This window comes from Manis pentadactyla, chromosome 5 (genome assembly GCF_030020395.1).
Source record: "Manis pentadactyla isolate mManPen7 chromosome 5, mManPen7.hap1, whole genome shotgun sequence".
NCBI lineage: Eukaryota > Metazoa > Chordata > Mammalia > Pholidota > Manidae > Manis > Manis pentadactyla.
The window spans coordinates 17780135-17806949 of NC_080023.1; the positions used below are offsets into that span (position 1 = coordinate 17780135).

Here is a 26815-nt window from a genome sequence, read left to right on the forward strand (position 1 = left end):
AGAAATAGATCATGTCACTGATGAGCAAGCATAATTCTGGTACACCTTTGTTGTTTTCCTTTCATTTTTAAGGAAAATTATCAGCCAACATTCATGTGAGAACTACATACATTTGTCAGGTTGCAACTGTAGGTTGGCTGCCGATATGAAAGTCTGGCAAAAACTAAAAGAGCATTCTGTGAGAATCAATCGGCTGTGTGCCACTTACAGTAAAGGTAATTGCCTATTATTATTTGGAAATTGTATATTACATGTCCTTTTATCAATGAAATTTATAATAAAAGTGTATACATGTAGGGTTGAACTTTTTTTTAACGTATAACCAGCTGTTAACATTTACCAGGGCACCACTACTTAAGCTCACTGAGATTAAGCTCCCTCATTTAGTAAATCAGTTATCCAAAACTGTGAGTGCCATACTTGACCAAATTGTATTTTTGTATTCATGCCCATTTCATTCAACACTGAATATCAGTATTTTACTCCCATCCTTCTAAACCCCAGTGAAGACATACCTTGAGAGCCATTGGAATATATATAACTTTTTGCCTCTATATTACATGGCTCCAGAGTACAAAAATTTGTAATATTATTGTTATCTTTGTATGGATATTTAGTATTTTACCTCTACATCAACTGTCATGTCTGCCTTTGTCAGAGCGCCTCCTTTTCGCAGCCTCTATCATCCCCTCACGGCCCCTCCCATAAATTAAAGCTCATGCTGTCCTTTTGTTGGTCGGGAAACTATACTTACTCTTGTTTCAATTGTGCACAAAATATGACTAAGTGGAGTTAACGAGGACCTGAAAGTCCTTCCTGTAGCTGCTTTAATCTACTTCACTCCATCTTTGATCTCCTTTCTTACAGAAAAATCATTACAAAATATTTTAGGCAAAAAGGATTGTGACTAATGTAATAAACAGCCTGCCATATACTCTTTACTCAGTTTAAGGAATGAAACACCAGATATGTAATCAAAAAGGCCTTATGCTCTTCCCTGGTTCCATTATTCACATTTTCTTCCCCACAAGTAACCACTGAATTGATCATTCCTAGCACGTTGTCGTAAGTTTAACTCATGTGCATATGTTCCGAAAAATACATGGACTGTCTTACATATTTAGAAATATAGAAAGCATGATAAGCATATTATATATATATTTAAAAGTATTAATAGACTTTATATTGTAGGACATTTGTTACAACTAATAAATGACTATTGATAGATTATTATTAAACGAAGTTCATAGTTTATGGGCTTTGATAAATGCAGAATGTTGATTATTCACTGTTAAGTATCATATGAAAGTTTCACTGCCCTAAAAATCTCCCATACTTCACCTATTCATCTCTGTATATATTGTTTTGAGTCTTGATTTTTTTTTTTTTGTTATTGTTGTTTGTTTATAGTTTTGAGGCTGTCTGTGTCCCTTCAGACTGCTATAGCAGAATACCATAAGCTGTGTAGCTTATAAACAACAAACATATATTCCTCACAATTCTGGAAGATGAAAGTCTGAGATCAGAGTGCCAGGATGGCTGGGTGAGGACCCTCTTCTGCATCACAGACAGCTTGTGTCCTCATAGGGTGGAAGGCGTGAGGGAGCCCCATGAGGTCTCTTTTATTTGTGTGGTCTCCACACTTAGGACTTAAACAACTCCCAGAAGCCCCACCTCCTAATGCCACGACATAGCACACTGGGAATTAGGATTTCGATATGTGATTTGGGGGATACAGACATTCGGACCATAGCAAAAGGTTATCGGGCTCTGATTCATTCCCTTTAACTGCTGATTAGTGTCTCTTCTGTGTGAATAAACCTCAAGTCAATGATCTGTCCTGCTGTTGGTAGGATGTGGGTTGTGTCCAGGATTTTGCTATTACAGACATCTTTGCCTTAATAATCTTGTTTAATCTCTTTGTGAAAATATATAAGCATTTCTCCATGGCATGTACCTAGAAGTAGAATTAGAGAATCATGAGACATTAAATATTAATCCTTTATGCCATAAAATGGATTCTAACTATCATTTAAAAATTTTTTTGTGTGGACAGATATTCCAAATCTAATGCAATTTTTACTTTCTGTTCCTCTGATGTGCAACAGTCTCCGTTACCTCTGGGCTTATGCTGATCCTAGCTTCTCTTTTCTCTATTCCTCACCACCCCCTCCCAGCAATTCACCTTCATGGTCCAACTTTCCCTTTACATTTTGATCTGGAAATGACTCCTGTAAGAGACCTCAGCCCCTAGCCCACACCTGGATAAATGACGCTTCCTGGTTTTCTTGCAAGGGCTTTCTGGATGGCTGTCAGGCAGTTGCCTATAGCTAAGTTCCCCAAAGATGGGAAGCATAGAGAGCAGAGTTCACCATGGTGGAGAACCCCTGGGCTCACCTTAGAGCCTGATCCATAATATTTGTTGATTTAACAGAGGTATTAATGAATAAATGTAGGGTATCAATATCAGGTCAACAATGGCAGAAACTAGCACCCTCCCCACAATGGTTGACTGGATCATCACAAGCCCCTCTGTTAGATAACAGGAGAGTGGAGCTCAGGTGATGAGGGCCTAAGATAATGTCCTGAGACTCCATCATGCACAACAGGGACAAGACATGCCAGTCGTGGCTGGGAGAAATGTTCAAAAAGAGGAGGTGTTTTCAACACAGACATTCATAGGCTGGGGCCTGCCTCTGTTTACAAGCTGGGAAATCTTCAGATAATGAACCATGAAGGCCTGCTACGCAGCGGCACTGCAATAATTTTTCATTTGCCACCAGTCAGCTTCAGGGATCAAGGACAGCTAAACACATAACCTGCTCATGCATGTTATTTTAAAGTTATAAATACGGTACCTTGAGTTAATGAGGTATGTTCTTTGGGCGACAAATATTTACATTCCACATATGCCACTTGATGTCAAGAGTGTAACCGTTTCATTTTCTTCTTTTTCTCAGGAGGCTGGGATGCAGATGGAAAAGGCCCTAATGTCTGGGACACATTCACCCATCAGGGAGGAGAGAGAGTTTTCAAGAACCAGACTGGTGATGTAGCTTGTGGCAGCTACACTCTGTGGGAGGAAGATTTGAAATGTATCAAACAGCTTGGATTGACTCATTACCGCTTCTCTCTTTCCTGGTCACGTCTGTTACCTGATGGGACGACAGGTTTCATCAACCAGAAAGGCAAGTGTTTCTTAAAAATAGAAGGTTGCAGCTTTAATTCAAGGTTATTGCTGCAGTCTGGCATAATTAATCCAGTGTGCTATTCTGCGGTGTAGCTTTGAAATTGCAAGTTTTAGAGTGATTATAGGATAAATTTTTTGAAATGCATTTGCAGTAGTTTTCTCAATAATTTTCTGATTTCCCTTACCTGGAGATCTTTGTTGAGAGGGGGAAAGAGATGGGCAGGAGAGGGGTTGAAATAAGTGTTTAATTTATGTAAGATGTTATTCAAGTGTTAACCTGACAGTGAATTTCCAAAAGTTGTGCATTAAAATATTTTCAGTTGTGTTATGCTGTGATGAGTTATGAAAACCCTGTAGAACTAGAGAAGATGCTCAGCATTTCAATGGGACCTGAATGAGTGGAACTGATTAACTAGCACAGAGGTCAGCACCAAGACACCCAGAGTCAGCTTGGTGGGATTAAGTGCCAGCTATATCCCTTACTCTCTGTGTAACATCTCTTGGGTATTGCTATGCCTCAGTTTCCCCACAAGTAGAAAGGGATACTGTAATAGTTCCTACTTCAGAGAACTGTTGGAAGATTAACTGAAATGATCTTTAAAATGTACTTTGCACAGTAGCTGGTATATCATAAAAACATTCAATGAATGTTAATTATTGCTCTTACTATACCTTGCAGTTAAAAAGACTACTTGAATAACAGGTCCTACTTGAATGCCTGTTATTTTTTTTTATTTTTTATTATTTTTTTTGAGAGAGCATATCTTATATTTATTGATCAAATGGTTGTTAACAACAATAAAATTCTGTATAGGGGATTCAATGCGCAATCATTAATCAACCCCAAGCCTAATTCTCAACAGTCTCCAATCTTCTAAAGTATAATGAACAAGTTCTTACATGGTGAACAAATTCTTACACAGTGAATAAGTTCTTACATGGTGAACAGTACAAGGGCAGTCATCACAGAAACTTTTGGTTTCGATCGTGCATTATGAACCATAAACAATCAGGTCAAATATGAATATTCGTTTGATTTTTTATACTTGATTTATATGTGGATCCCACATTTCTCCCTTTATTATTATTATTATTATTTTTAATAAAATGCTGAAGTAGTAGGTAGATGTAAGATAAAGGCAGAAAACTTAGTTTAGTGTTGTAAGAGATGAATGCCTGTTATTTATGAAGCATTTAACATACGTTTTTTTTCTAATCTTCACGGTCAATAAGGAACATACAATTATCACATTTACAGAGGTGCATGTCCAAATCCAGATATTTTGTAAATGGTGGATCTGGAATTTAAATCTAAGGTCTGGCTAGCTCCTCCCATACCAAAAGGTGGGCAAACGATGACCTAAGAGCCAAATTTGACCTCACTCTTACTTTTGTCAATAAAGTTTTATTGCAATACAGCCATGTCCTTTCATTGCCTGTAGTCTATGGTTGCTGTTCCACTGCAGTGGTAGAACTGAGTAGTTGGGGCAGAGACTGTACGGCCTTCAAAGGCTGAAATATTTACTATGTGGTCCTTTCCAGGAAATGTGACTCCTTCCTTACAACATAATGACTTCTTAATAAAACACTTTTATTGCTGCTACCTTGTCCTGGAAGAGATCTCACACTGCTCCTAAGGTTAGGACTAGGTAGAGCAAGTAAGGTGCAAAATTTAAGGAATGATTCACTTTCAGAGTCTTGCCAAGTGTGAGATGGGCACTTGCAGAAGCCAGAGTGGAGACACCTGCTTACCTCATCATACTCCTAGCCTGAAGCTCCGTTATGGATACTAAGGGGTTCTTTCTAGTAATTAATCTGATATCCCACATAGTAAGACAACAGTTCCCAGGTAGCCTTGTGCACATGCTCATTTTCTGTAAGGTGGGGTGATTCTACACTGTGACGTGGAACCACAGCTCAGGGGCTCCCATGTGGCAAATGGCCTTGGAGCAGCCTCCCCCTTGATTCTACAGACTTTACCTCCCAGGACTAACTGCTGTTGGTCGAATACTAATTTTCTCGACATCACTGACGAGTTTTAGTTTTTGATTTTGAACATGAGTTAATTTGTTGTTCAGTTTTAAAATGAGCCCATAATTTTTCACCTTCCTAATTCATTGTTTGTACCCTCTCTTCTCTATGGCAATATCACACCCCATGGTCTAAAAAGTCAGAGTAATCTTTGAATCTCCTCTTGTTTTCCTTTGCTTCCTACATCTAATTGATTGCTAAATATGATGCATTCCACTTAGGTCTCTTTAACTTCTCCCCTTCTAGCCACCTTCTGTGTCCCTGTCCTGGCGCAGGTGTTTAACATTCTCATCAAGGACTTTTTGATAAACCCTTGACAGGTCTACCTACTTTCCCTCTCTTTCTCTATCTTTTAATTCTTTGCACAAAATGCCACAATAGTATTTTCCTAAAGCTTTGCCCTAGTCATACTGGTTTGTGTTATCTCTTGCTAAAAACAAAGCGATATAAAAAAAAAGTTGTAGCTATCCCCAGCCACAATATGCAGTCCACACTCCTTCATATGTCATTCCCGGTTTTGTTTGACTTAGTTTTAACTCACCTCTGAAGGATTACAGGTTGAAATTTCCCCTTGTGTATGACCCCAGCAACTCCTCCAGGCAATTCCCTAAGTACACAACCCAGTACTTACTAAACATATTATGCAATTTTCCTCCTTTGTAGGAATTTTCTTAAGCTCTTCCTACCACCTGGAATGGCCTTTCCCTAACTCCTAACTACACCCACCAAGTGTCTATTCTGCTAAGGCCTAGCACAAATATTTCCTCTTCTTTAGAGTCTTCCTTATTCCAAGACAGAAGACATTTTTTTCCTATTCCTATGGCATTTTGTAAAACTCTTGAGGTATTTCACATATTCTTCACCCTTAAGGTTACTGTATCCCCTGTTAGATTGTGAGCCCCTTGAGTTTACTTTCATTCAAATGTGTACGAAGTGTATTCTGTGCGCCAGGGACTGTGCTATGTACTCAAAACACTGATAGAAGAGAATCCCTTACTCTGCCTATGATGTAACGGGCAGATAATTTTGCCTTGTTCACCCCTGGAGTCTAGTCCACTGCTTTGCAGAAAGGAATTCACGAAACATTTACTGAATTTAATTAATTAGGTCAATAACAATCATAAAAGAGCCTCTAAGGGCCATAATGGTTGCATTTTATGGAGTTCACAGTGCCAAATGTTGCTCCTGCTTTTGCAGATGTAATGCTCCTAGCAACCCTATGAATGGGGAGCTCCTCTAAACAGAGGGAATGGTGGTAACCTGGGTGGAAGGCTGGTCATGTATTTGACAAATTAGGGCTGAGTTCAACCTAGATCATCTGACATCAAAACCCTCATACGTAGACTGGAGCCATTTACAACCACTACAAACCATATGTCCTTTCTGTGCTACATTCTCCCTTTTGGGGGAATGAAGTAGAGGCACTCCATCATCACAATGCTTCCCACTCTTTTGGTCCATGATTCTAGGAGTTTGGGATTTTCACGGAGCTTTCGTTTGGAATGGTAACCAAAAGAAAAATTAAAGAACCCCCCCACAACTTTAATATTGGTCTCTATTTCCTTATCTGAAATTTTGAAATCCAAAAGGTTCTGAGTACTGAGTCCTTTTTAGCAACTTCAGATCTGAAACTGATTTGACAGCAAAAGCTGATCTGAATTGTTGTGAAAGTTTATCAGCTTAGTTTGTTTCACTTGGTGATAATACTTATATGTTTTACTGCAGCAATGTTATGCAACACTGACCCAGACCCTCTAGGGGTGTTAACTTAATATGTGGTGTTTTGTCTGTGTTTCCTTTCTAAAATCCAAAAATTCTAAACACATTTACTCCCAAGATTTTCAGATAGAGGATTATGGGTCTGTAGCAATATGTCAACATAGCAAGCTATTTAAAACCAATGTAAGATATGCAGAGCACCCTGCAGATCAGTAAACTCAAGCAGGCTGGCAGGAGAGCTGGCGGGTGGCATTGGGGGGACTGGAGACCCAGGATCACCTGAACAATGTGGGGAGACCACGTGTGCAAATCTCCTGTGGGGATCATGTGCTGCCAGCACTGAGATTTTTATGTTTGGCCCTAGCTGTTGTAAAGCTATAGCTGATTAATATTACAGACTTTTCCATGAAGAGGGCATGGGAGGCACTTTCAGTAGGCAGGTTTTCAATAAGCAGTTGCTCACTCTTGTGCGGTGATCTGTTGAAGCAACTGGAATTGTTTTAACTCAGAAAGGCCATCATTTGTTTTTTCTGTTTAAACATCTTCTCAAAGAGCATGTAAAGAATTAGAAGGCCTTTGTCACTATCCTTCGCGAAGAATCCCTTTTTTGTATCTGACTATTTTAAAGCTCGATTGGAGGACATTTGGAAACTTGTAAAACCCTATGCTCCCAAACTGGAGCCATATTTTACCAAATGGAATTGTTACACAGCCTTTCTTTCTCAAATGTCAAGCTTTCAAGGTTTAACAAGAAGAGACTGAGCTGGCAACCGAGATCACATATTTCTGTATTTCTCAACTGTTCAAGTGCATTTTTGTATTTGCCACAAATGTTTCAGGTGATTAGTAGGGGACCTAAGTATAGGAAATGAAAAAAGGAAACGGAATGTTTATGCAGAATTTCTTATTCACATTAAAAATATGAGCACACTTAGCAGGAATGGTAGTTAAATTAATAACTTAAGAAACACTTATTAATCTCCTACTTTATGTTGGGCAGCATTGTAGGCTGAATGATGGCCCCCCAAAGATGCCCATGTCCTAATTCTTAGCAACTGCAGATATATTATCTTACATAGTAAAAGGGACTTTACAGATGTGATAAAGTTAAAGATCTTGAGATGGGGAGGTTATCTTGGATTATCTGGGTGGTTCCAGTGTAATCCCACAAGAGGGAGGCAAGAGGATCAGAGTCAGAGAAGATGTAAGGGCTGAAGCTGGAGTCACAGAGGAGACACGCTGTTGCACCCTTGGCTTTGAAGGCGGGGGATGGGGCCACGCCTAGGAATGCAGGCCGCCTCTAGAAGCCGGAAGAGGCAATGAAATGCATTCTCCTGTCGCAGGATGTTTGGAATTGAGGATCTGGTTGGTGGTTGGCACAGGGGCTGTGAGGTAGCTTTGTGGATGGGGGGGCCATTTTGAGACCATAGCCAGTTAGGCAGATAAAGAAAACTGGTCTGAGAGAAGGAGGGAAATGGAGTGTTGAGACACGATGCGTTGAGAGAAGTTGGGATGGAAGAGACCACCAGACTTTCTTGAGAGAGGCAAAGACTTTCTCAGCTCTCAGTTTCGATTTCCTTGAGTTCCAGTTGCAATTATCTTCTGTCATTGGGTATCAGATATTGCTCTATCATTTCAAATAATACCCACTCCACCCCATTCCAACCAGCCACCTGCCCCTAATGCCACCTTTATATTTGAGTTAATCTGAGTGGGTTTCTTTTCCCTTTATCCAAAAGACCTTTAATTCAAATGCGCTTCATATATTCAAAAATCAAATAAGAAGAAATGGGCTTAATTAAAACAAAGATGGTAGCAACTGTGAAAGGAGACTATGGAATTTTAATATATCTTTAAGTATTCCTTCCTTTAATTTATTCCTTAAACAATCAACCCTGTCCTAAATATCCAGAAGCAGAACAGGGTCCAAATGACCTCTCAAAATGTTAAAATCCCTTGATTGGTAATAGATGATCATTTTAAAATAAGCTTTTATTCAGAGAATTGGTTACCACTGAATTGTACTGATAAAGCTAAAGAACCCTTTGATGATTTGTTCTCATTCATACTCATGACACTCATGAAATGGCAGTTAATATTCCCCTTTTACTGAGAGGAAAACTTGGGTGTAGAGAGGCCAAGTGATTTATGCATGATTGTGTGCCTGAACTGACTGATTCTGGAGTTCCTCTCTTAAAAATCTTACTCTGTCACCTCATGGGAAACTTTCATTACAGCATCAAATAAACTGTACCAATCAGAAGTAAAGTGCTCAATTCTGGGATGTTAAATATTAATTATGCAATGGTTTGTTGCTCTGCCATGCTGATGAGGGAGAAAAAATTTTATTTAAAAATTTGATCTTCAGTTCAACTGAGGATGATCATGTTGTTTGAATTACATTGATTGCCATCATTAATGATTGTGCCATATCTAATGATGCTTACAAGAGATAAATCATTAATTCCTCCAAAAGTACAAAAAAAAAGGATCTGATATTATGAATAGTTTCAAAGTAGGTGATTGTTAAGGCTAGTAGAACAGAGTCACCATGTTTTCTGGTTTTGAAATAAATAGTAGTAAATGTGGTAAGTGGAATATCCTAATGGGAATGACTCAGTTTTTGTAGTGAGACAGACTGGGTTTCAATGTTGGCTGTGTCATATGACAACATTGTCAGTTTGTCTGGTATTGAATCTCAGTTTTCTCATTTGTTTACTGAGGATAAAAATGCCCACCTCTTGTGCTTGGAGCTAGGTTCAGACAAAATGCATGAAATCTAGGTCATATAGTATGGAGGCAGTAAATGAAAGCTGATATTGTTTTTATATTCAAAGCCAATGTGAAGAGTCAGCTATGAAAACCTTAACATATACTAATACCAAAATGATTATCATACCATTTTACAAACGAGGACATTTGGGCTTACAGAGGCCCAGAGATAGGATGGAGGAATGCTCTTTCATTGAGAGAGAAAAGGAAAGCTGTATAAATTTTGGTGAGTGTATTAATTTCCTGTTGCTGCTGCAACAAACTGTCACAAGCTTAGTTGCTTACAACAGCATGGATTTGTTACCCTAGAGTTATACAGGTCAGAAGTCTGACACAGGTCTCTTGAGGCAGAAACCAAGGTGTCTATTAGGGCTGCATTTCTCTCTAAAGGATCTAGCAGAGAGTCTGTTTCTTGACTCATTCATGCTGTTGGCGGAATTCAATTCCTTGTAGTTGTGGGACTGAAGTCCTCTTTTCCTCGGTGGTTGGTGGTTGTTAGCTGAAGACCATGTTCAGATTCTAGAGGCCACGTGCATTCCTTGGCCTGTGGCTCCCTTCCTCCTCCATCTCCCAAGCCAGCGTAGTGGGTCCAGTCCCTCTCATCCATCTCCAGCCTCTTCTTCCATTGCTGAATCTTTCCAACCCACTTGTCTGCAATCATCTTTTACTTCTAAAGACTGATGAGGTTAGATTGGACCCACCTGAATAATCCTGAGAACTCTTCATTGATTAGGGCATAGAGGCCTTTTTTATTTATTATAATTTTTTAAATTAAGGTATCCTTTACATACACTCTTATGAAGGTTTCACATGAAAAACATTATGGTTACTACATTCGCCCATATTATTGAGTACCCCCCCCATGCCCCATTGCAGTCACTGCTCATCAAATTAGTAAGATGCCACAGAGTCCCTACTTGTCTTCTCTGCGCTACACTGTCTTCCCCATGAAATCCCCCCGACACCATGTGTACCAATCATAATACCCCTCAATCCCCTTCTCCCTCCCTCTCCACCCACCCTCCCCTACTGCTCCCCTTTGGTAACCGCTAGTCCCTTCTTGGAGTTTGTGAGTTTGCTGTTGTTTTGTTCCTTCAGTTTTCCTTCGTTGTTATACTCCACAAATGAGGGAAATAATTTGGTACTTGTCTTTCTCTGACTGGCTTATTTCACTGAGCATAATACCCTCCAGCTCCATCCATGGTGTTGCAAATTGTAGGAATTGTTTCTTTCTTATGGCTTAATAGTATTCCATTGTGTATATGTACCACATCATCTTTATCCATTCATCTACTGATGGACACTTAGGTTGCTTCCATATCTTGGCTATTGTGAATAGTGCTGCAATAAACATAGGGGTGCATATGTCTTTTTGAATCTGAGAAATTATATTCTTTGGGTAAATTCCTAGGAGTGGAATTTCATATCAAATGGTATTTCTATTTTTAGTTTTTTAAGGAACCTCCATATTGCTTTCCACAATGGTTGAACTAGTTTACATTCCCACCAGTAATGTAGGAGGGTTCCCCTTTCTCTACATCCTCACCAGCATTTATTGTTCTTAGTTTTTTCAATGCTGGCCATCCTAACTTGTGTGAGGTGATATCTCATTGTGGTTTTAATAGGGCATGGAGCTCTTTGCAGGGTAGAAGGTAGGCTTATTCTGTCTATCAAATAAGTAATGACATGAAAATGGGCCTTCCAATATGGAGTCATTACACATGATTCACATTATGTTCAGGTTTGTGTGGGCTGTTGCTCAAAGTACCCACTATTACAGACTGTCTGACAGACAGTTTAATGACCTCACATAATGTAGTGTCTGCTTACCCTGCTTACCTCTCACTATTCTTACTCCTCTTCTTCTGAGCTATAACTCTCCTTATACTGAACTTGCCGTTCCCAGGAAGAGCCATACTCACCTACGGGAATGAATATACAAATAGACAATGGCCAGGCCATATGTGACCAATAAAACTCTGACCCACATAAAAAGCCCAGGAAGCCAAACTGTGACCTCTGCAGCAATTGGCCCAGAATAGTCAGAACTTGGTCAACAACTGCCATCTTCTCTTTTCTTTGCTCTCTTGTCCTCTGCTTCCAACTCAGGACCAACTAGAGAAAATCAAATATGCTCTGCAAACCTGTTGCACAGGATGCCCCACTTTTGGTTAGGCCACCTCCAGCTTCCCTGTGCCAACGACCTTGATTAGAGTGTATGTGAAGCCTTTACCCCAACTCCCCTTTTTCTGTGATAAAGGTTTCCCTCTTCCCTGAGTATCTGCCAAATGCAAGTTGATGGCTGACTCCCTTGCTACAGCAAGCTTGAACAGTCTGTCCATAATTGGGTGGTCTCTGTTTATCTCTGTTTACCTCCTTTGTTCTTTGTTTTCTTTTCTTCTCTCTCTGGAGCACATTCTTCCTTGCCCTCTGTGGGTGATTTATATTCATTTTCTGAGTATCAGCTTAGGTATCACTAATGATAATAGTAACAATAACAGTTATTATTAGAGTGGTAGCTAACCTGTACTGAGCCCTTACCTATGCCAAGAACTGTTTTAACTGTATCCATTTTATCAACTCATTAAGCTTTCACAACAATTATTGAAGTGGGTTTCTATTAGTGTTCATATTTTACAGACAGGAAAAGATAATTCAAGGAGATGCTGTAACTTTCCTAAGGTCACTGAGCTAGAAGGTGAAGGAGTTGGGATAGAATTGCATGTCACCATAGTTCACTTTTGAAAACCTTTGCTGCATTACTTTCAGAATAGATTTTCAAAGCCCTCAGTTTGGGATGGGTACTCCTTGTCCTATGTTAAATATCATTTTGTACTTTATCCTTACTAAAATACTGTATTATAATTATCTGAGGTCCCTACTAGAATTTAAGCTCCCTCAGGATAAGGACAGAGTTTGCCTTAGTTATGTTTATAAGTCCAATGTATAGTGGCTTCTCTGTAAATTGTGCATTTGAGGAATGAACAAATTAATGACTGAATGAATGGAACACATGCAGAAGTCTGAATTATTATTTTTAAAATTGGAGGATACTAAGTTAAAAAAAAAGCAAGGGATGTTACCACTACTACAACTTTGAATGCAACATAATTCTACGTATGAATTCTTGATGATTATCCAGGAAACACCTCTCAAAACCGGACAGCTTCTCTCAAGCTTAGGTTTCTTTCATTCTCTGACATAAAGTCATATGAAGTACTAAAATAGCCTCTGAGAAAGTCTCTCCCAAATTCAGAGTCCTTAGGTTGGCCCCAATATCTTGGCTTTTTTTTTTTTTGTAGATAATTATTTTTTATTGAAGGGTAGTTGACACACAGTATTACATTACATTAGTTTCAGGTGTACAACATAGTGATTCAACATTTATATACATGACAATTCTAGGTACCAGCTATCACCATACCAAGTTGTTACAATATTTTGACTACATTCCTTATGCTATACATTACATCCCGGTTACTTACTTATTTTACAATTGGAAGTGTGTACTTTTTTTTGTTGTTGTTGTTGTGAGGGCATCTCTCATATTTATTGAGGCATTGGCTTTTGAGACAGAGCATCTTCTACTTAATGACATTCTTCTGAACTCTCCCACAATCCTCAAAGCTCTCTCACATACACATGTAGTTCCAGGAGGACCAGCTGAGAGCTGGAAGTGGCTATGTATTCCCACAGACTGTGTCAGAATTTTACAGCAAACTCCCCAACTGAGTATTTCTTAATGTCCCTAGCTTCTGGCTAACCACCCTTGCAACCTGCATTCTGGGGTGAATGCTGAGCTCTCTTTTCCTAGAATTGAGAGACTGATGGGTCTGGAGAGACCTTAAGGTAGATTTCTGGTTCAAGTCCTTTACCTTGTATTTAATACTACTGAGAGCCATTCATTCATTCAATGAATATTTATTGAGTGTCCTAAATTTCTGATACTATTCCAGGACTTGGGGGATCCCGAGGTGAACTAGACAGCCAAAGCCCCTGCTCTCACAGGGCTTGTATTGTACAGGGGTGAAGAGACAAATCAAGCATACAAACAAAATAGTTTCTTTAAGTGTGGTAATAACACAAAGTTGCATGATAGCAACTTGCCCAAATGTATCCATTCAGAACATACATCTTGTCTCCTCATTACACTTCCATTCTGTTCAGCCTATCTTCCTCGGAATTCTTCATTTCCTTCCAGCTTTTAATTGGTTATATGTAGGTAGTAATAAGCCCTATAAAAGTTATTTAGGAAATTATTCCTGATCCTTATTTCTTGACAACATACCAAAAGTAACTTTTTGTACTTTCTTTTTCTTTTCTCCTAGGAATTGACTATTACAACAAGATCATTGATGATTTGTTAGCAAATGGGGTTACGCCCATAGTGACCCTCTTCCACTTTGATTTGCCTCAGGCCTTAGAAGACCAAGGAGGTTGGCTGACAGAAGCAATCATAGAATCCTTTGACAAATATGTTCAATTTTGCTTCAGTACATTTGGAGATAGAGTCAAGCAATGGATCACCATGAATGAGCCTAATATGCTTGCCCTGCTGGCATATGATTTGGGTGCATTTCCTCCTGGTGTACCTCACCTTGGAACTGGAGGTTATCGGGCGGCTCATAATTTGATTAAAGCACATGCCAGATCCTGGCATAGCTATGATTCCTTATTCCGAAAAGAGCAGAAGGGTATGGTGTCCCTAGCAATTTTTGCTGCCTGGGTGGAGCCAGCAGATCCCAACTCAGTGTTTGACCAGGAAGCAGTTAAAAGAGCCATAGCTTTCCACTTGGATTTCTTTGCTAAACCCATATTTATTGATGGTGATTATCCTGAAGTTGTCAAGTCCCAGGTTGCCTTCATGAGTAAAAAGCAAGGCTATGCATCATCAAGGCTTCCAGAATTTACAGAAGAAGAGAAGAGAATGATCAAAGGCACGGCTGACTTCTTTGCTGTGCAATATTATACAACCCGCTTAGTCAAGCACCAGGAGAACAAGGAAAGAGAATTGGGTTTTCTCCAGGATGTAGAGATTAAACTTCTGTCAGATCCATCTTGGGTAAATTTGGACTGGATTTATGTGGTGCCATGGGGAATACGTAAACTACTGAAATACATTAAGGTAAATGCACAGTTTGTATCCATTTACACCCAAACATGTGAAGATGGGAAGACAGGCATATGTACGTGTGTATAAGAAACTGAAAAAAGAATGATTTTAGGCAACAGCATATGCATTTGCTGGTCCGGGGAGGGGAGGATTGAAGTTGATGAGGGATAATGGACTTCAAAACTGTGGTAGAAGTTAGGATTCACAGTTTAAGTCTTTGTGGCCATAGCAGGAGCTTGGACATATTTTTTTTCAGGCTGGTGTCACAATAGTGATTATTAAAAGGCATTTTAAAGGTTGAAATAGTTGAAGCCTTTTTGGGTCACTGTTTTGCTGGATGGTGTCCAAGTGGCTGAAATTAAAATTTCAAGGTAACAGTTTTCAGGATTCCTACTGTGGAGGGTAGAGCTCATGGGACCAAAGGGTTAAGGAGCAGTGACAATCAGCAGATGCTGATGGAAGAAAGATATTTCTGTCTTCTCATTATAAGAAGAGTCATTTGACTGGCTTCATGGACATTTGCACAGTTTTGCTTTTCCATTGTTAGTCATAAAAGGTCAGGCGTGGAAAATTAAGTTAATAGGGTCAGTGCAATTTGATGAAAACTAGTTTGGGGGTTGTAGCTTAGAGAAGATAGAAGGTAATGCACCTGATTTTATGAGCCATCTTTTTTTTTTAATCTGTTTGGAATAAAACTTCTGCTCTCTTGTTCCAGGATACGTATAATAACCCTGTAATTTACATCACTGAGAATGGGTTTCCCCAGGGTGACCCTGCACCTCTTGATGATACTCTGCGCTGGGAGTGTTTCAGACAGACATTTCAGGAACTGTTCAAAGGTACCATCTGAAACGATGAAAGATCAATTGTGCAAACTTAATATAATTTCCCCATGTGCCTATTTGCATTCAGCAAAGACCAATGATTTTAAAAGCTGAAATTCATGTAAATCAGTGTAAAGACATGTAATTAAGAGAGAGGAGATAAAGTATTTAGGAAAGAGGAAGGTGAGGGTTTTGGCCTACCTTCCACCTCACAAAATTTAATCAAGTAAAAAGCGACTGTCTTCAGTATTTTGTGACTCCTGGGTGAAGGTGATGTGAATGGAAGGAGTGGTGGCTGTTGAGAGAGAATATTAGTTATTACAAAAAGATTAGCATCGGCCAACTATAGCATGCTTATTTGCATATTTTAATATCCTAACTACCAAGAAATGAATTGACAGAATTTTTAAAGGACCAAAATTAAACATTCGTGTGATAAACTTTTAAAGTGGCATGAGTCTTTGATCAATGTATGTTTCATTTAATCTGTAACCAAGCAGTCAAGTTAAGAACTGTTTTTGTCACATATAATCTGTGAAGTTTGTTTCAAGATGCTGTTATTCTTCTGTTAACTCCTTTTCCCTCACTGGATTCTTTTCATATTTGAAAATAAATGTGAAATAATAATCTTGATGGGGTGGTAAAAGACATTTCTACAGTAGTTAATCTTCCCCTTTTAGTTACTACTTGGAACACTGTTTCTTCATAAATTTAATTTCTCCTCCCTATAAAGAAATCATAGCATAGCAACAAAATCCAATGTAAAATGAAACTTTTAATTTCTTCTTTTACCATGATAGGCACACTTCTCGCTCATCAATCTATTTGAAAGGTCCTGAATTTATTCTTTCCAAAATTAATCAGTACACACAAGAATCAGCCACAAGGAATTCGGGAAAGGGACGCAAAATAGTCTCTTTCCAAAACCTGAAAATATTGACTTAATCCCTCACTTAGGCCTGGAGTTTATTGGCAGAAGCAATTGGGTGCCTACAATTTGATCCAAGAGAAATAAGTCTCTTTTATTGCACACAAAACATTCTTCCTCTGTGTAGGAATTCACCTTTTGATAAGAAGGGAAATCTCTAGTTTTCTGAGATTCCTCCAATTTTCCCTGTAAATGGGAATATTCAGAGTTAATCCTTTGATGTTTCCAGCTTCATCCTGAGACACAAGAGGCTAGTTACCATCAAGCAGAGTTATGGATGATATAGGGACCATAAATGACTTGTCCAAAATTGTTCTGTGTACTTTTGGGAAAAGAGAGAAAAAATAAAAATTGACTTTTTTCATTCCCAGTGTGATGCTCTATTTAGTTGTAACACATAAGGGCGTTTCAGTGCTCTTTGAAATAGTTTCAAGTACCTTATACAGCCACTCATATCTTTAACACTAAAATCTCAATGGTGGATCCACAAACTAAGACAAAGAAAAGTTGATAGAAAAGATACTGACGTTGAGAACAGCAAATGTGGGATTTCGGTGTCTGAGGGACAGGAGGGGAGAGTAGGGTTGGGAACAAAATCCTGTTTTCAACTTACTGAATTTCTACTGTGTCTTTAAATTGGTAGAAACAGTACCATGCACTTAAATCACAAATTGCTCAAGCATCTATATTCTCTTCTGATTCTTAACAGTAGATGATCTATATTCCTTGTAATTAACACATAACACTGCTTGGTTTTTTAAACAAAATCGTAGCTTTAAAAAATATACAGAAATCTACATATTGACAAAAAACCCATATGTAAGTGTATCTATTCTAGACTGGGTATCATGATACCTATTTTTCATATATTGGTATAATGGACACCAGTTATGTCATCTGTGGTGAAATTCTCTTTCGTAGTAACTAATCCCCTTTCTTCTATGAAATACCACCCCTGCACTGCCCACATCCTCAGACTTACCACAGGGACAGCCTTGCTAGTAGAATAAAATACTGCTCTTTGTCAACAGATAGTTGATTGGTCTAGATGTAGGCGTAGGACATGATCTAGGCCAATGCCAATTCTTCCCTGGGATTTAGAACTTGGACCAATCAGTTTGTTTGTCTCTTAGCCTGGGATATAACCTTGTGGGGCATTGGTGGCTATGTCCTGCCATGTAAGCTTAGGGGTAGTTGGAAGGGGAGCTACAGGGCCTCAAGGGAAGTGGAGACAGAAAAATAGGGAGAGACCCAGGATGGCACTTGAACCTATAATTCCAAACTGTTCTCAGGTCCAGCTGCATATATGTTCTTGGGAGACATTACTTATAGTTAATTGCTCTTTCTGCTTCACCTGATACTAACTGGGTTTCTATTGCTTGTGACAAAAATAATCTTAATTGATATGGTCATATCATTTCATTTTCAAAGCAGTGAAATGAGGACTTTGCTCCTAGGTTACAGATGAGAAAACGAAATTTCAAAGAGGCTAAGTTAGTTGCTCAGGATCACAATGTTCCTATGTAATATTTCCTGGAACAAGGCAGAATGTGCATGTTATTTATTGTTGTTACTACTATTTTGGCATTTGATAAGATCTGTGAGTCCAGGGCTTTCTGACTCAGAGTGCTTGCTTGTCCCACCACATGGAACCCTTTCCTCACCTTTGGCACATTGGGCTTGCATAGACTCTCTGCAAGTGCTCCACGCTGCCTCTGCAAAAGCAGACAGGTACTGTGACCCTGGACAAAGCTCAGACACACCCCTCCTGCTGGCTGTCAGAGGAGTGGAGCTGAACTTACTAATTGATTTTCCTAGACTCCTCTGAGGTAGTACTGATGATCTTGATTGGTGAGAACTTCAGTTGTAAGAAGCACCCCGTGAGCAATTAAAAATAATAACAGACCAAGGAAGACATTTCTGGGAAGCGCTGCAGGTGAGAGAGCCCGCCAGAACCCAGGGAGTCGGCGGGATGATGGCTCTGTGATTCCCACGAACAAAGCCTTCCACCAACATCACACATTCGGAGAGGCGCGTAATGGCACTATAGCTGGATCAATGGTGTCCGCCTGGAGGTCTTACTGATCTCTTCAGGTAAAATCCCATAGCAATTAATTGAGCAGTAAAAAGTAAGCTAATGGTTCTGCTTCCTTTGGGAAAAGAAAAAATAAAAGAGAGGAAAAAAATGTCATTTCAAGAAAAAAAAGAGAAATCAGCTAATGCCTTTTTAATCATTGCATTATTTAAATGCCTTTAAATAGGTTGTGTTTTAATTAATGTAGATATAGATAAGAGAAAAGCAACCCAGTGGAGTCATCAAAAACTTGAAATAACATATAATTAGGCTTGCATTCCAGCTCTGCAAATTAAACAATGAGGGGCATTTGGCAAATTGTTCAACCTCCCAGATTCTCTGTTCATCTATAAAAATGGGAAACACTCTCCCTGGCAATGCTGTTGTAAAGATTCGATTTAATGAGTTACTGTGTAAAACCCCCTAGCAATTGCCTGGCACATAGTAGGCCTTCAACCAATGATAATAAAAATTTACTATTATTACAAAATAATGCATTCTTAAGAATATGTTGATTGCTGTAAATTAAAGAATTCATTCCAAAACTTTTAAATCCCCCCCAACCCCCGCCAATTCTCCAAGTTACAGTAGAGAACTTACCCAAGTCTATATACATTATTCTCCCATGTCTTCGGCTTTCTCCATCATTCTTTTTGGGGAACCTCTGAATGAACATTGTAACACTGACCCTCTGGCTACTCATGGTTGAATTCTGTGGAAGAGAAAGCAGCAACGACCTCCCTCCACTCATTATTTCCATCAGAGGGGTTGTCAGATGAGGCAAGAAATCAAATCACTGACAGCAGAAACAATAGTCAAGCAGCTGAGCAACTGAATTGCTGGGCCATGCACATTTTTGTATAAGTTCAGGCAGCAGTGATCTTCAAAGAGTGAAACTTTTCTCACACCCTATGAATCTCTTATTTTATTCATAACATCTACACCTGTCTTTACTGCTCCTGAGCCAGCAAGCAAGCTTAAGATCATTTGTAAACACACACAAATGGATACCTCAATAATCTCGGTGCTGTTGGGAGGGGGAGGTGAGGAAGGGTGTGAAGCCAGGGGAGTTTATTACTGCTGGGCAATACTCCACCCATGCCGTAAATCCTCCTGAAAGGGGATTTGAGCCCATGTTTAACCTGTTCCTGATAACCTATGCAGCATGTTCCTGCCTTTTGCTTGCCTCATAGTCCCTCCTCAACCTGGAATGCTATAGTCCTTGTCTTCTTCTTGGCCCAGTCCTTCTGTGTGGAGTACATAACTTGCTTGAAGTCAGGCAGGACATGAGTTTGAAACATGGTTCTGCCACTGACAAGATCAGTAATTTTGGGAAACCTCTCAAAGACTTTCAGCCATCTCCTCTTTAAAATGGGAATAATAAGGACATCTGTCTTTTAAACAGTGGTGAAAAATGAACAAGGTGATGCTTACAAAGCCTAAATACAGAGTCTGGCACACTACGAAGGCTAATTTTGAATGGGGGGGGGGATACGAACCCTCTGGAGCTGTGTCTTTTTCATAATTAGATCGTTTGCCCAGAGCACCATTCCCATCAGAGAGTAGGTGTTCTACACATTTGTTGAATTTGGTTGTGTCTATCAGAGAAGAGTTTGTCAATGGAAAATGAGAAATAAATGATTAAATGATTGGGAATGGTATTTTCTTTCCCTAAAGAAATGTAACCCACAGAGAAAAAAATAATGTGGCCTTCTGAAAAGTTTCTGAGCCAGCCCAACTTTCCAGTCAGATCCATGCCTGAGTTAGCACAGCGGTAGATGATTGCAGAGAAGGTTTGTTAATGACCAGCTTTAGGCTTTTAATGACAAAACCCCTCAGCAAGATGTCATCAAAGTTATTGAAGACTTCACTGGAAATGGTGAAGCTGATGCATTGTAACAAGAAGGTTATAAATCTTGCAGCTTGGCTATACCACCAAGGCAAGATGCTGAGCACAGAATCACCCTGCTGCTGTCTGTCAGCATTCTCCCTCCTCTGTCCTCTTCCCCTTCCCATGGAGAGCCAGTAAAGGAGAAACACATCCATTTTCCAAACCAGTGCAGACCGGCAGCCACCTGCCCATGTCAGTTTCCGATCACAGAGGCCCATTTAATTGGACAAAATGTGTTAAACACCTGTTTTTCTAAATGTGCATTCAAAAAATGCTAAGAATTAAGAAAAGATATCAAAGGCTAATACAGTGACCTTATAGAAAAACTAACCAATTAAAAATCCATTGCAGACTCAGAATAGATACCCGAGTACCTGGGTTTACGTATGGAGATTCCCACTCCATATCTACTGTTTTATTGCTTCTCAAAGTAAACCTGTGGCAACTTAGGGTCTATGAAGCAGTTCATCTCATAGCTGACAACTTGGGTACAGGGTGGGTAGAATATTGGATTCACTTGGTACTGTTGCTCTTGGCTGGACTGGATGGCACCTGGTAAAGAGGAGTCAAGGTCAGAATAGAGAAGAAAGAATGAGATTCAAAGGCCATGTCCAAGAATTGTTGGTGTGTGCTAGTGTACAGACTCATGGAATTTGAAAAGTCATGAAGAAGACAATTTCCAATATTTTTGCCCCCCACCAGCCTATATACTCAGACTACACTTGAAACCAGATAGCCAGAGATTACAGACTTCATTTGAAACACAGATGTGCCAGATGACCTTCCTCTCTTTCTTCTCCCCTACTTCCGTTTAGTGGTCTACTTACCTTTGCTTTCCATCCTCACTGAAGTGGGGCAGAGCAGAAAGTGTGCAGGGCTTCGTCAGTGAAGACAGGAGTAAGTCCTGGGTTCTAGTGCTGCGCCTTTGGCTAAGTTATCATCAGGACTCTGAATGTTGACTTCTCACCTGTTAAATGGAAACAAGGCAGGCTGTTATTCTGCCTGAACCAAAGCTGGTTTATGAAAATAAAATGAAACAGTTTGTGTCTATTTGTGCTCGGAACATGTTAAACTGTTAGATATTATTTTCATAGTTGATGTATTTACTTTATACGTCTAAGGACATTCATCACTTTGGCCAAAATATATAACCTGAACCTCAGCGTTCTCTGCAAAGAGAAGGTGGTTGGTGCTCATTATCCAGATCTTTTCAATATCTTCCATTCTCAGAGTCTATTTTATTTATTTTTCAGCACATTTTTAAACTAATATGACAGTGTAATCACCGCAGGGGTTGTATAGAACATGTACTGCCACCAAGTGATGGGTATAGTGCTTGCTAAAGGTCAGAACACACACCCACAGAGCTATTGAGCTGCCTCACCAGGCTTATCTAGATGAGGTGCACATTGATAGACTCAGGGACATACACCATTTAGCAGGCACACCCTCTTAGGTACATTTGCTTCATGGAAACAGGTTTCATGGAGTTGGCACGTGAGAAGCAGCTCAAGGACTCATTGGAGAATTGGCCCTTGTGCTTTCTGATTGGAAGCCATTCTTTGTCTTCTCTACCCATAGCATTCGAAGGTTTACACAGGTGTCCCTGTAGATGGACGTTCCCTTGGGCTCCTTTTTAATTCAGTTTCCAACTGCTCTGAGGGAATAATTACTTAAGGTCCCTTACCACCCCAGGCCTGGTGAATTTTAAGACTACAATGCAGCCTTTTTCCCCCAGATAATTCCAAGTGTACCTCCATTTTTTATGACAATCTGTCCAGTAGTTTTTGCATGATGTAGCATCAAACAAAAGCTCAGTTTTATTTTTACAGCTGGAAAAGAGACCTGTGAAAGAACTGAAGTATAATGTAGCTGAAGAAAGTCTACTTTAACAAGATGAAGAGTAGATTCAGTAGAATCTGGCAAAGGGGAAAAAATAAAGATTTGATAATGATTTTTAAAATTGTAATATAGAGATATAACATTTTGTAAGTTTAAGGTGTTCGTTTGATACATTTATATATTGCATTATGTTTACGACTGCAGTTGTAGCTAGCTGACACCTCTATCATGTCACATGATTGTCATTTTTTGTAGTGGGAACAATTAAGATCTAGTCTCTTAGCAGCTTTGAACTTTGATACAGTATTGTTGACTGTCATCCTTACGTTGTATATTAGCTCTCTAGAATCTTTTTTTATCTACTAGTTTCCAGATTGTACCCTTAAACAACATCTTCCTAATTCCCTCACACTCTAGACTCTGGTAACCACCATTCTACTCTCTGTTTTTTATGAGATTAGCTTTAACAGATTCCACACATAAGTGATATCATACAGTATTTGTCTTTCTTTATCTGATTTACTTCACTTAGCATAATACTCTTCAGGTCCATCCAATTTGTTGCAAATGGCAGAATTTCCTTTTTTCTCAGGGCAGAATAATATTCCATTGTATGTATATACACCACAATTTCTTTATCCATTCATCTACTGATGGACACTTAGATTGTTTCCATGTCTGTTTATTGTGGATAATGTCGCAATAAACATAAGAGTACATACAGCTCTTGACCTTCATCAAGAAGATAAGAGGTAATAAGTATTGACAAGGATGTGGATAAAAGGGCCCCCTTGTGCACTGTTGGTAGGAATATGTATTGGTGTAGCCATTGTGGAAAACAGTATGGAGGTTCCTCAAGAAATTAAAACTGGAACCACCATATGACCCAGTAATTCCACTTCTGGATATTTATCCAAAGGAAATGAAAACTGGAGTTTGAAGAGAAAATGATTTTTCCTCCCCTGTTCCAGGGGAGAGCAATGCTGGACTATTCAGGTGATGAGAGGACTATTGCAATCAAGAGAAGGTGAATTTCTCAGGTTTTCCTGAGGACCTAGGTGAAGTGGTCCTCTAGCTTCTGGGTACATTAGCTCTTCTATCCCTACCTCCAAAATAATCAGTTACTGCCTGGCCTCTTAATTACCTTGAGAACAAAAAAGTACTTCTTTGGAACAAGGCTAGTAGAATTTAGTCTTAATATGATTGGCAGGGGCTGCCTGGGTAACTGTGTTAAGAAAGATTCCATTGGACAGCTGTAGACTCATGGAAAGATCAGGAGAAGTGGATGGCCAGGTGTTAGCCATTCTTACTCAGGAAACTTAACATGAGTTCTCCAAAGTTAGAAAGAATTATAAAGCTATTATAAATGAATGCTGACATTATGTTTTGTAAATCAAGGTCTATCAAGTTCAGCAGTGAGGATTAGGTCTGGATGCATTAAAAAAATGAGTCTCTGGATTTGCAGTGTTGATAATTAGACTTTAAGCAGTGTTCCTCTCAGCTGTTCTATGGCCTTCCTCTCCATGGTCTCCTTATCTTACCTATTTATCATGTTGGCATTACTTATGCTGCCAGTTGTTACTTATGCTGCCAGTCGCTCTTTAGTGATGTAAGTAATGTCTCTGCCAGCTTTCCCAGGCTTGTAATTGGGTGAGTGACTGGTTAACTACCAGTCTTATATTATTTTTTCAATGGTGAGTCTGACCCTATGTAGAAGAAAATCAGTAATACTATGAATAAAAACATTAAAAATTGTTGCAATAAGTCATTCATGGGCTCCTTGTGCAACTGCAACACTGTCACAATTAAGTACTTGTAGAATAAGGAAATTGAATAAATAGCACTTGAGAGAGAGTTTGCTTTTTGAAGACAATACCCATTATAATCCTTGAAAGGAAGGAAGAAAACCATTTTTAGGAGAAAATGGAAGTTACTAAAATGTATAAGCAACCATAGGCAGGAACAGTGTGTGTAAAGATTTTATTTATCATTTTTTAAAGAGAAAATTCTGAGTAGAATAAAATTTTGGGATTTTGAGCTATAATACTCATTAAGTTCTTCGTAAATGTTTGAGTGACCAGGAGATAGAGTCTAGATTAGCAGAAAAACTGAATTACTCTTGGGAATTTCAGTGAACAGTTACATTATACTACCATTTTGCTTTTTTGCTTTTTAAAGAAATGATGGATTGTTTTTGGTATTATGAGAACATTTTCATGCATTGGTATTATACGTAGGTGCTAATTAAGCCTTTTTGATATTAAACTTGGTTTTGTTGTGACAGTGATTGAAATACATGCTAAAGTTTTTTTAACCTTCTTTATATAAATACACTTAACCTCTCTCTGCCTCAGTTTCTTCATTTTGAAAAGAAAAGGGTTGAACTAGCTGTTATTTCTGGGATCCTTCCTGTTTAAGAATTTGTGACCCTCTAAATATTCCTTCTAGGCAGTTATGTCAAGGATCATATTTTATGAGAACTCTTGATAATTTCTTAGGCCATAAAATTAAATCTGAGGAATTATAATTAATAGTTCTTAAAAAAAACTTTCTTCATTTTCATCCAGCTACTTAATTTGAAAGCTGAACACCTTTCTTATCTGAACATAAAATTAGACCTTGCACTGAACTGCTTCTGTTGATATTGATTCAGGTTCCAGGTAACATTTTCTTGACCTTCAATCTGGGTGTTTCCTCCTTTGTTCATTCATACTGAAAATGAACCTGACTTTTCTTCCTCCTTGAGAAACTTATTCCTTGGAGTTCATAGTCAGAACGGTCTCCACAGATTCAGGTTCAACAAAGTTACCATAGAGAGCAGGAAATTGAATGAACAAGTCAGTCCAAAGCATTAGAGTAAAATCCCCAGCTGAACAATTCTACGGGGCAGTTACAATCACGAGCAATGAAATCACCTTTCAAAACATGAGCATGGAAGGCACCATCTAATCTACAAAGTTGTAAGACAGTTAAGTGTGATTTTGAAGCTTCGCCATAAATGCATAATTTAATTCAATTAGGTAGTGCGATAATTTTAACTTTCCTTAAATTTTACTTGAGCACGAAACTTTTGTTTCTGGGTAAGATCCTGAACTAGAAAGAGGGATCAAGTTGCAGCATTTTCAGAATTATCTTCCCACCATAATTCTGTGTAGAGATGTCATAGATGGGAAGTCTGTTTTTCTATTTTCTAGAGTTCAGAGCTTACTCTAATCAGGGCTCCTTTTACCCCAAGTTACTTTTTAGGTAGCATTTTTTTTGAATACAGTGAAAATATCATCCTGGCGCTGGAGATGAAAATAGTTTCTTTTGGAATAGAAAGTAATTCTTAAGGCTTATCTGGAAATGCTAGTGCATAGGATGGGGAGGGAGGCCTGTCTCTTTGAATAGGGTCATCTCAGCAACAGCAAAAACGCCTGTGTGTGAATGAGATTAGCTAATGAAACAGTATCATGGCTTGAGATTATTTTGTGCTATTCTAAAGTTCAGCCACATTTCCCCCCTTGTTTGTGAAATTCCATTATAGGAATCACTACCTGCTTTAGAGATAAATGAAACCATTATGGGTGGACGAAGAACAGGCATTTGAACCTTGAAGAATTTTAATTGGTGTTGGTAAGTGAAGGTGAACAAGAAGCCATAAATGTTTCAGGTGAAAACATTAATGAGTTTGGGACTAAAAAAGTAGATAATGGGAGGAGGAATGTATCACATCTCTTAATGAAGTAACTTTTTTCTCCCTTAACAAGTAGAATTCATTTCTTTAATAGATTTAAGCCCAGGCTAAAGTTTTAAATAATTTTAAATGATCATGTTCTTTCATAAGTGATAGTCAAGTCAAATATGTTGCCTACTTTAAAATAACTGGAATAATCCCAAAATTTGATCATCACAGAAAATAGGAGCAAATGAGTCTATTGTAAATATATACATTTACTGGTAGATCATTTTGTTATGTGGCTGAAACTATGATGGTTTAGTCTTTTAAAACATTTTTTTTCAAAGATATTCAGGCTATGTTCTTGATCCTTTCAATGAGCCATTGGTCTTTCATTTGAAAAAAAAATCAAACTTCAAAAATACTACATGGCCAAAGTTTGGTGCCCTCATGAACACATGGTAGTAATCTTAAGATTCCTTCAGCATTCCTGGAAAAACAAACAGCATGGCCCATTGGCAACAAATTTTCTGAATACTTTCATACAACAAGGATTTGCCTGTTTGACATAAAGAAAGAACATATTCTTTAAAGAGAGGTAATTCCACTTTCAAAACCCGGCTCTGACACCCTGTTGTTGTGTAACCTTGGACAAGTTATTCTAACTCTATGAAACATCAGTCCATCATCTGTGAAATTTTATTTTTGGTAAGGATTAATGATATACTTCATACTTGAGCAAAATGTCTAGCACATAAATCCCCCAAATGATA

At 38.8% G+C, this 26815-nt stretch overlaps 1 protein-coding gene across 1 annotated transcript in view; it reads left to right on the plus strand.

Moving 5' to 3' along the window:
- LOC118930143 (cytosolic beta-glucosidase) overlaps positions 1 to 26815 on the plus strand; it is a 118634-nt gene that overhangs the window by 38222 nt on the left and 53597 nt on the right. Inside the window, exons 2-4 of the mRNA XM_036921011.2 lie at positions 2961 to 3188; positions 14041 to 14837; positions 15541 to 15664. Of these exons, the coding sequence (XP_036776906.2) occupies positions 2961 to 3188; positions 14041 to 14837; positions 15541 to 15664 (1149 nt within the window). The remainder of the gene's footprint in view (positions 1 to 2960; positions 3189 to 14040; positions 14838 to 15540; positions 15665 to 26815) is intronic.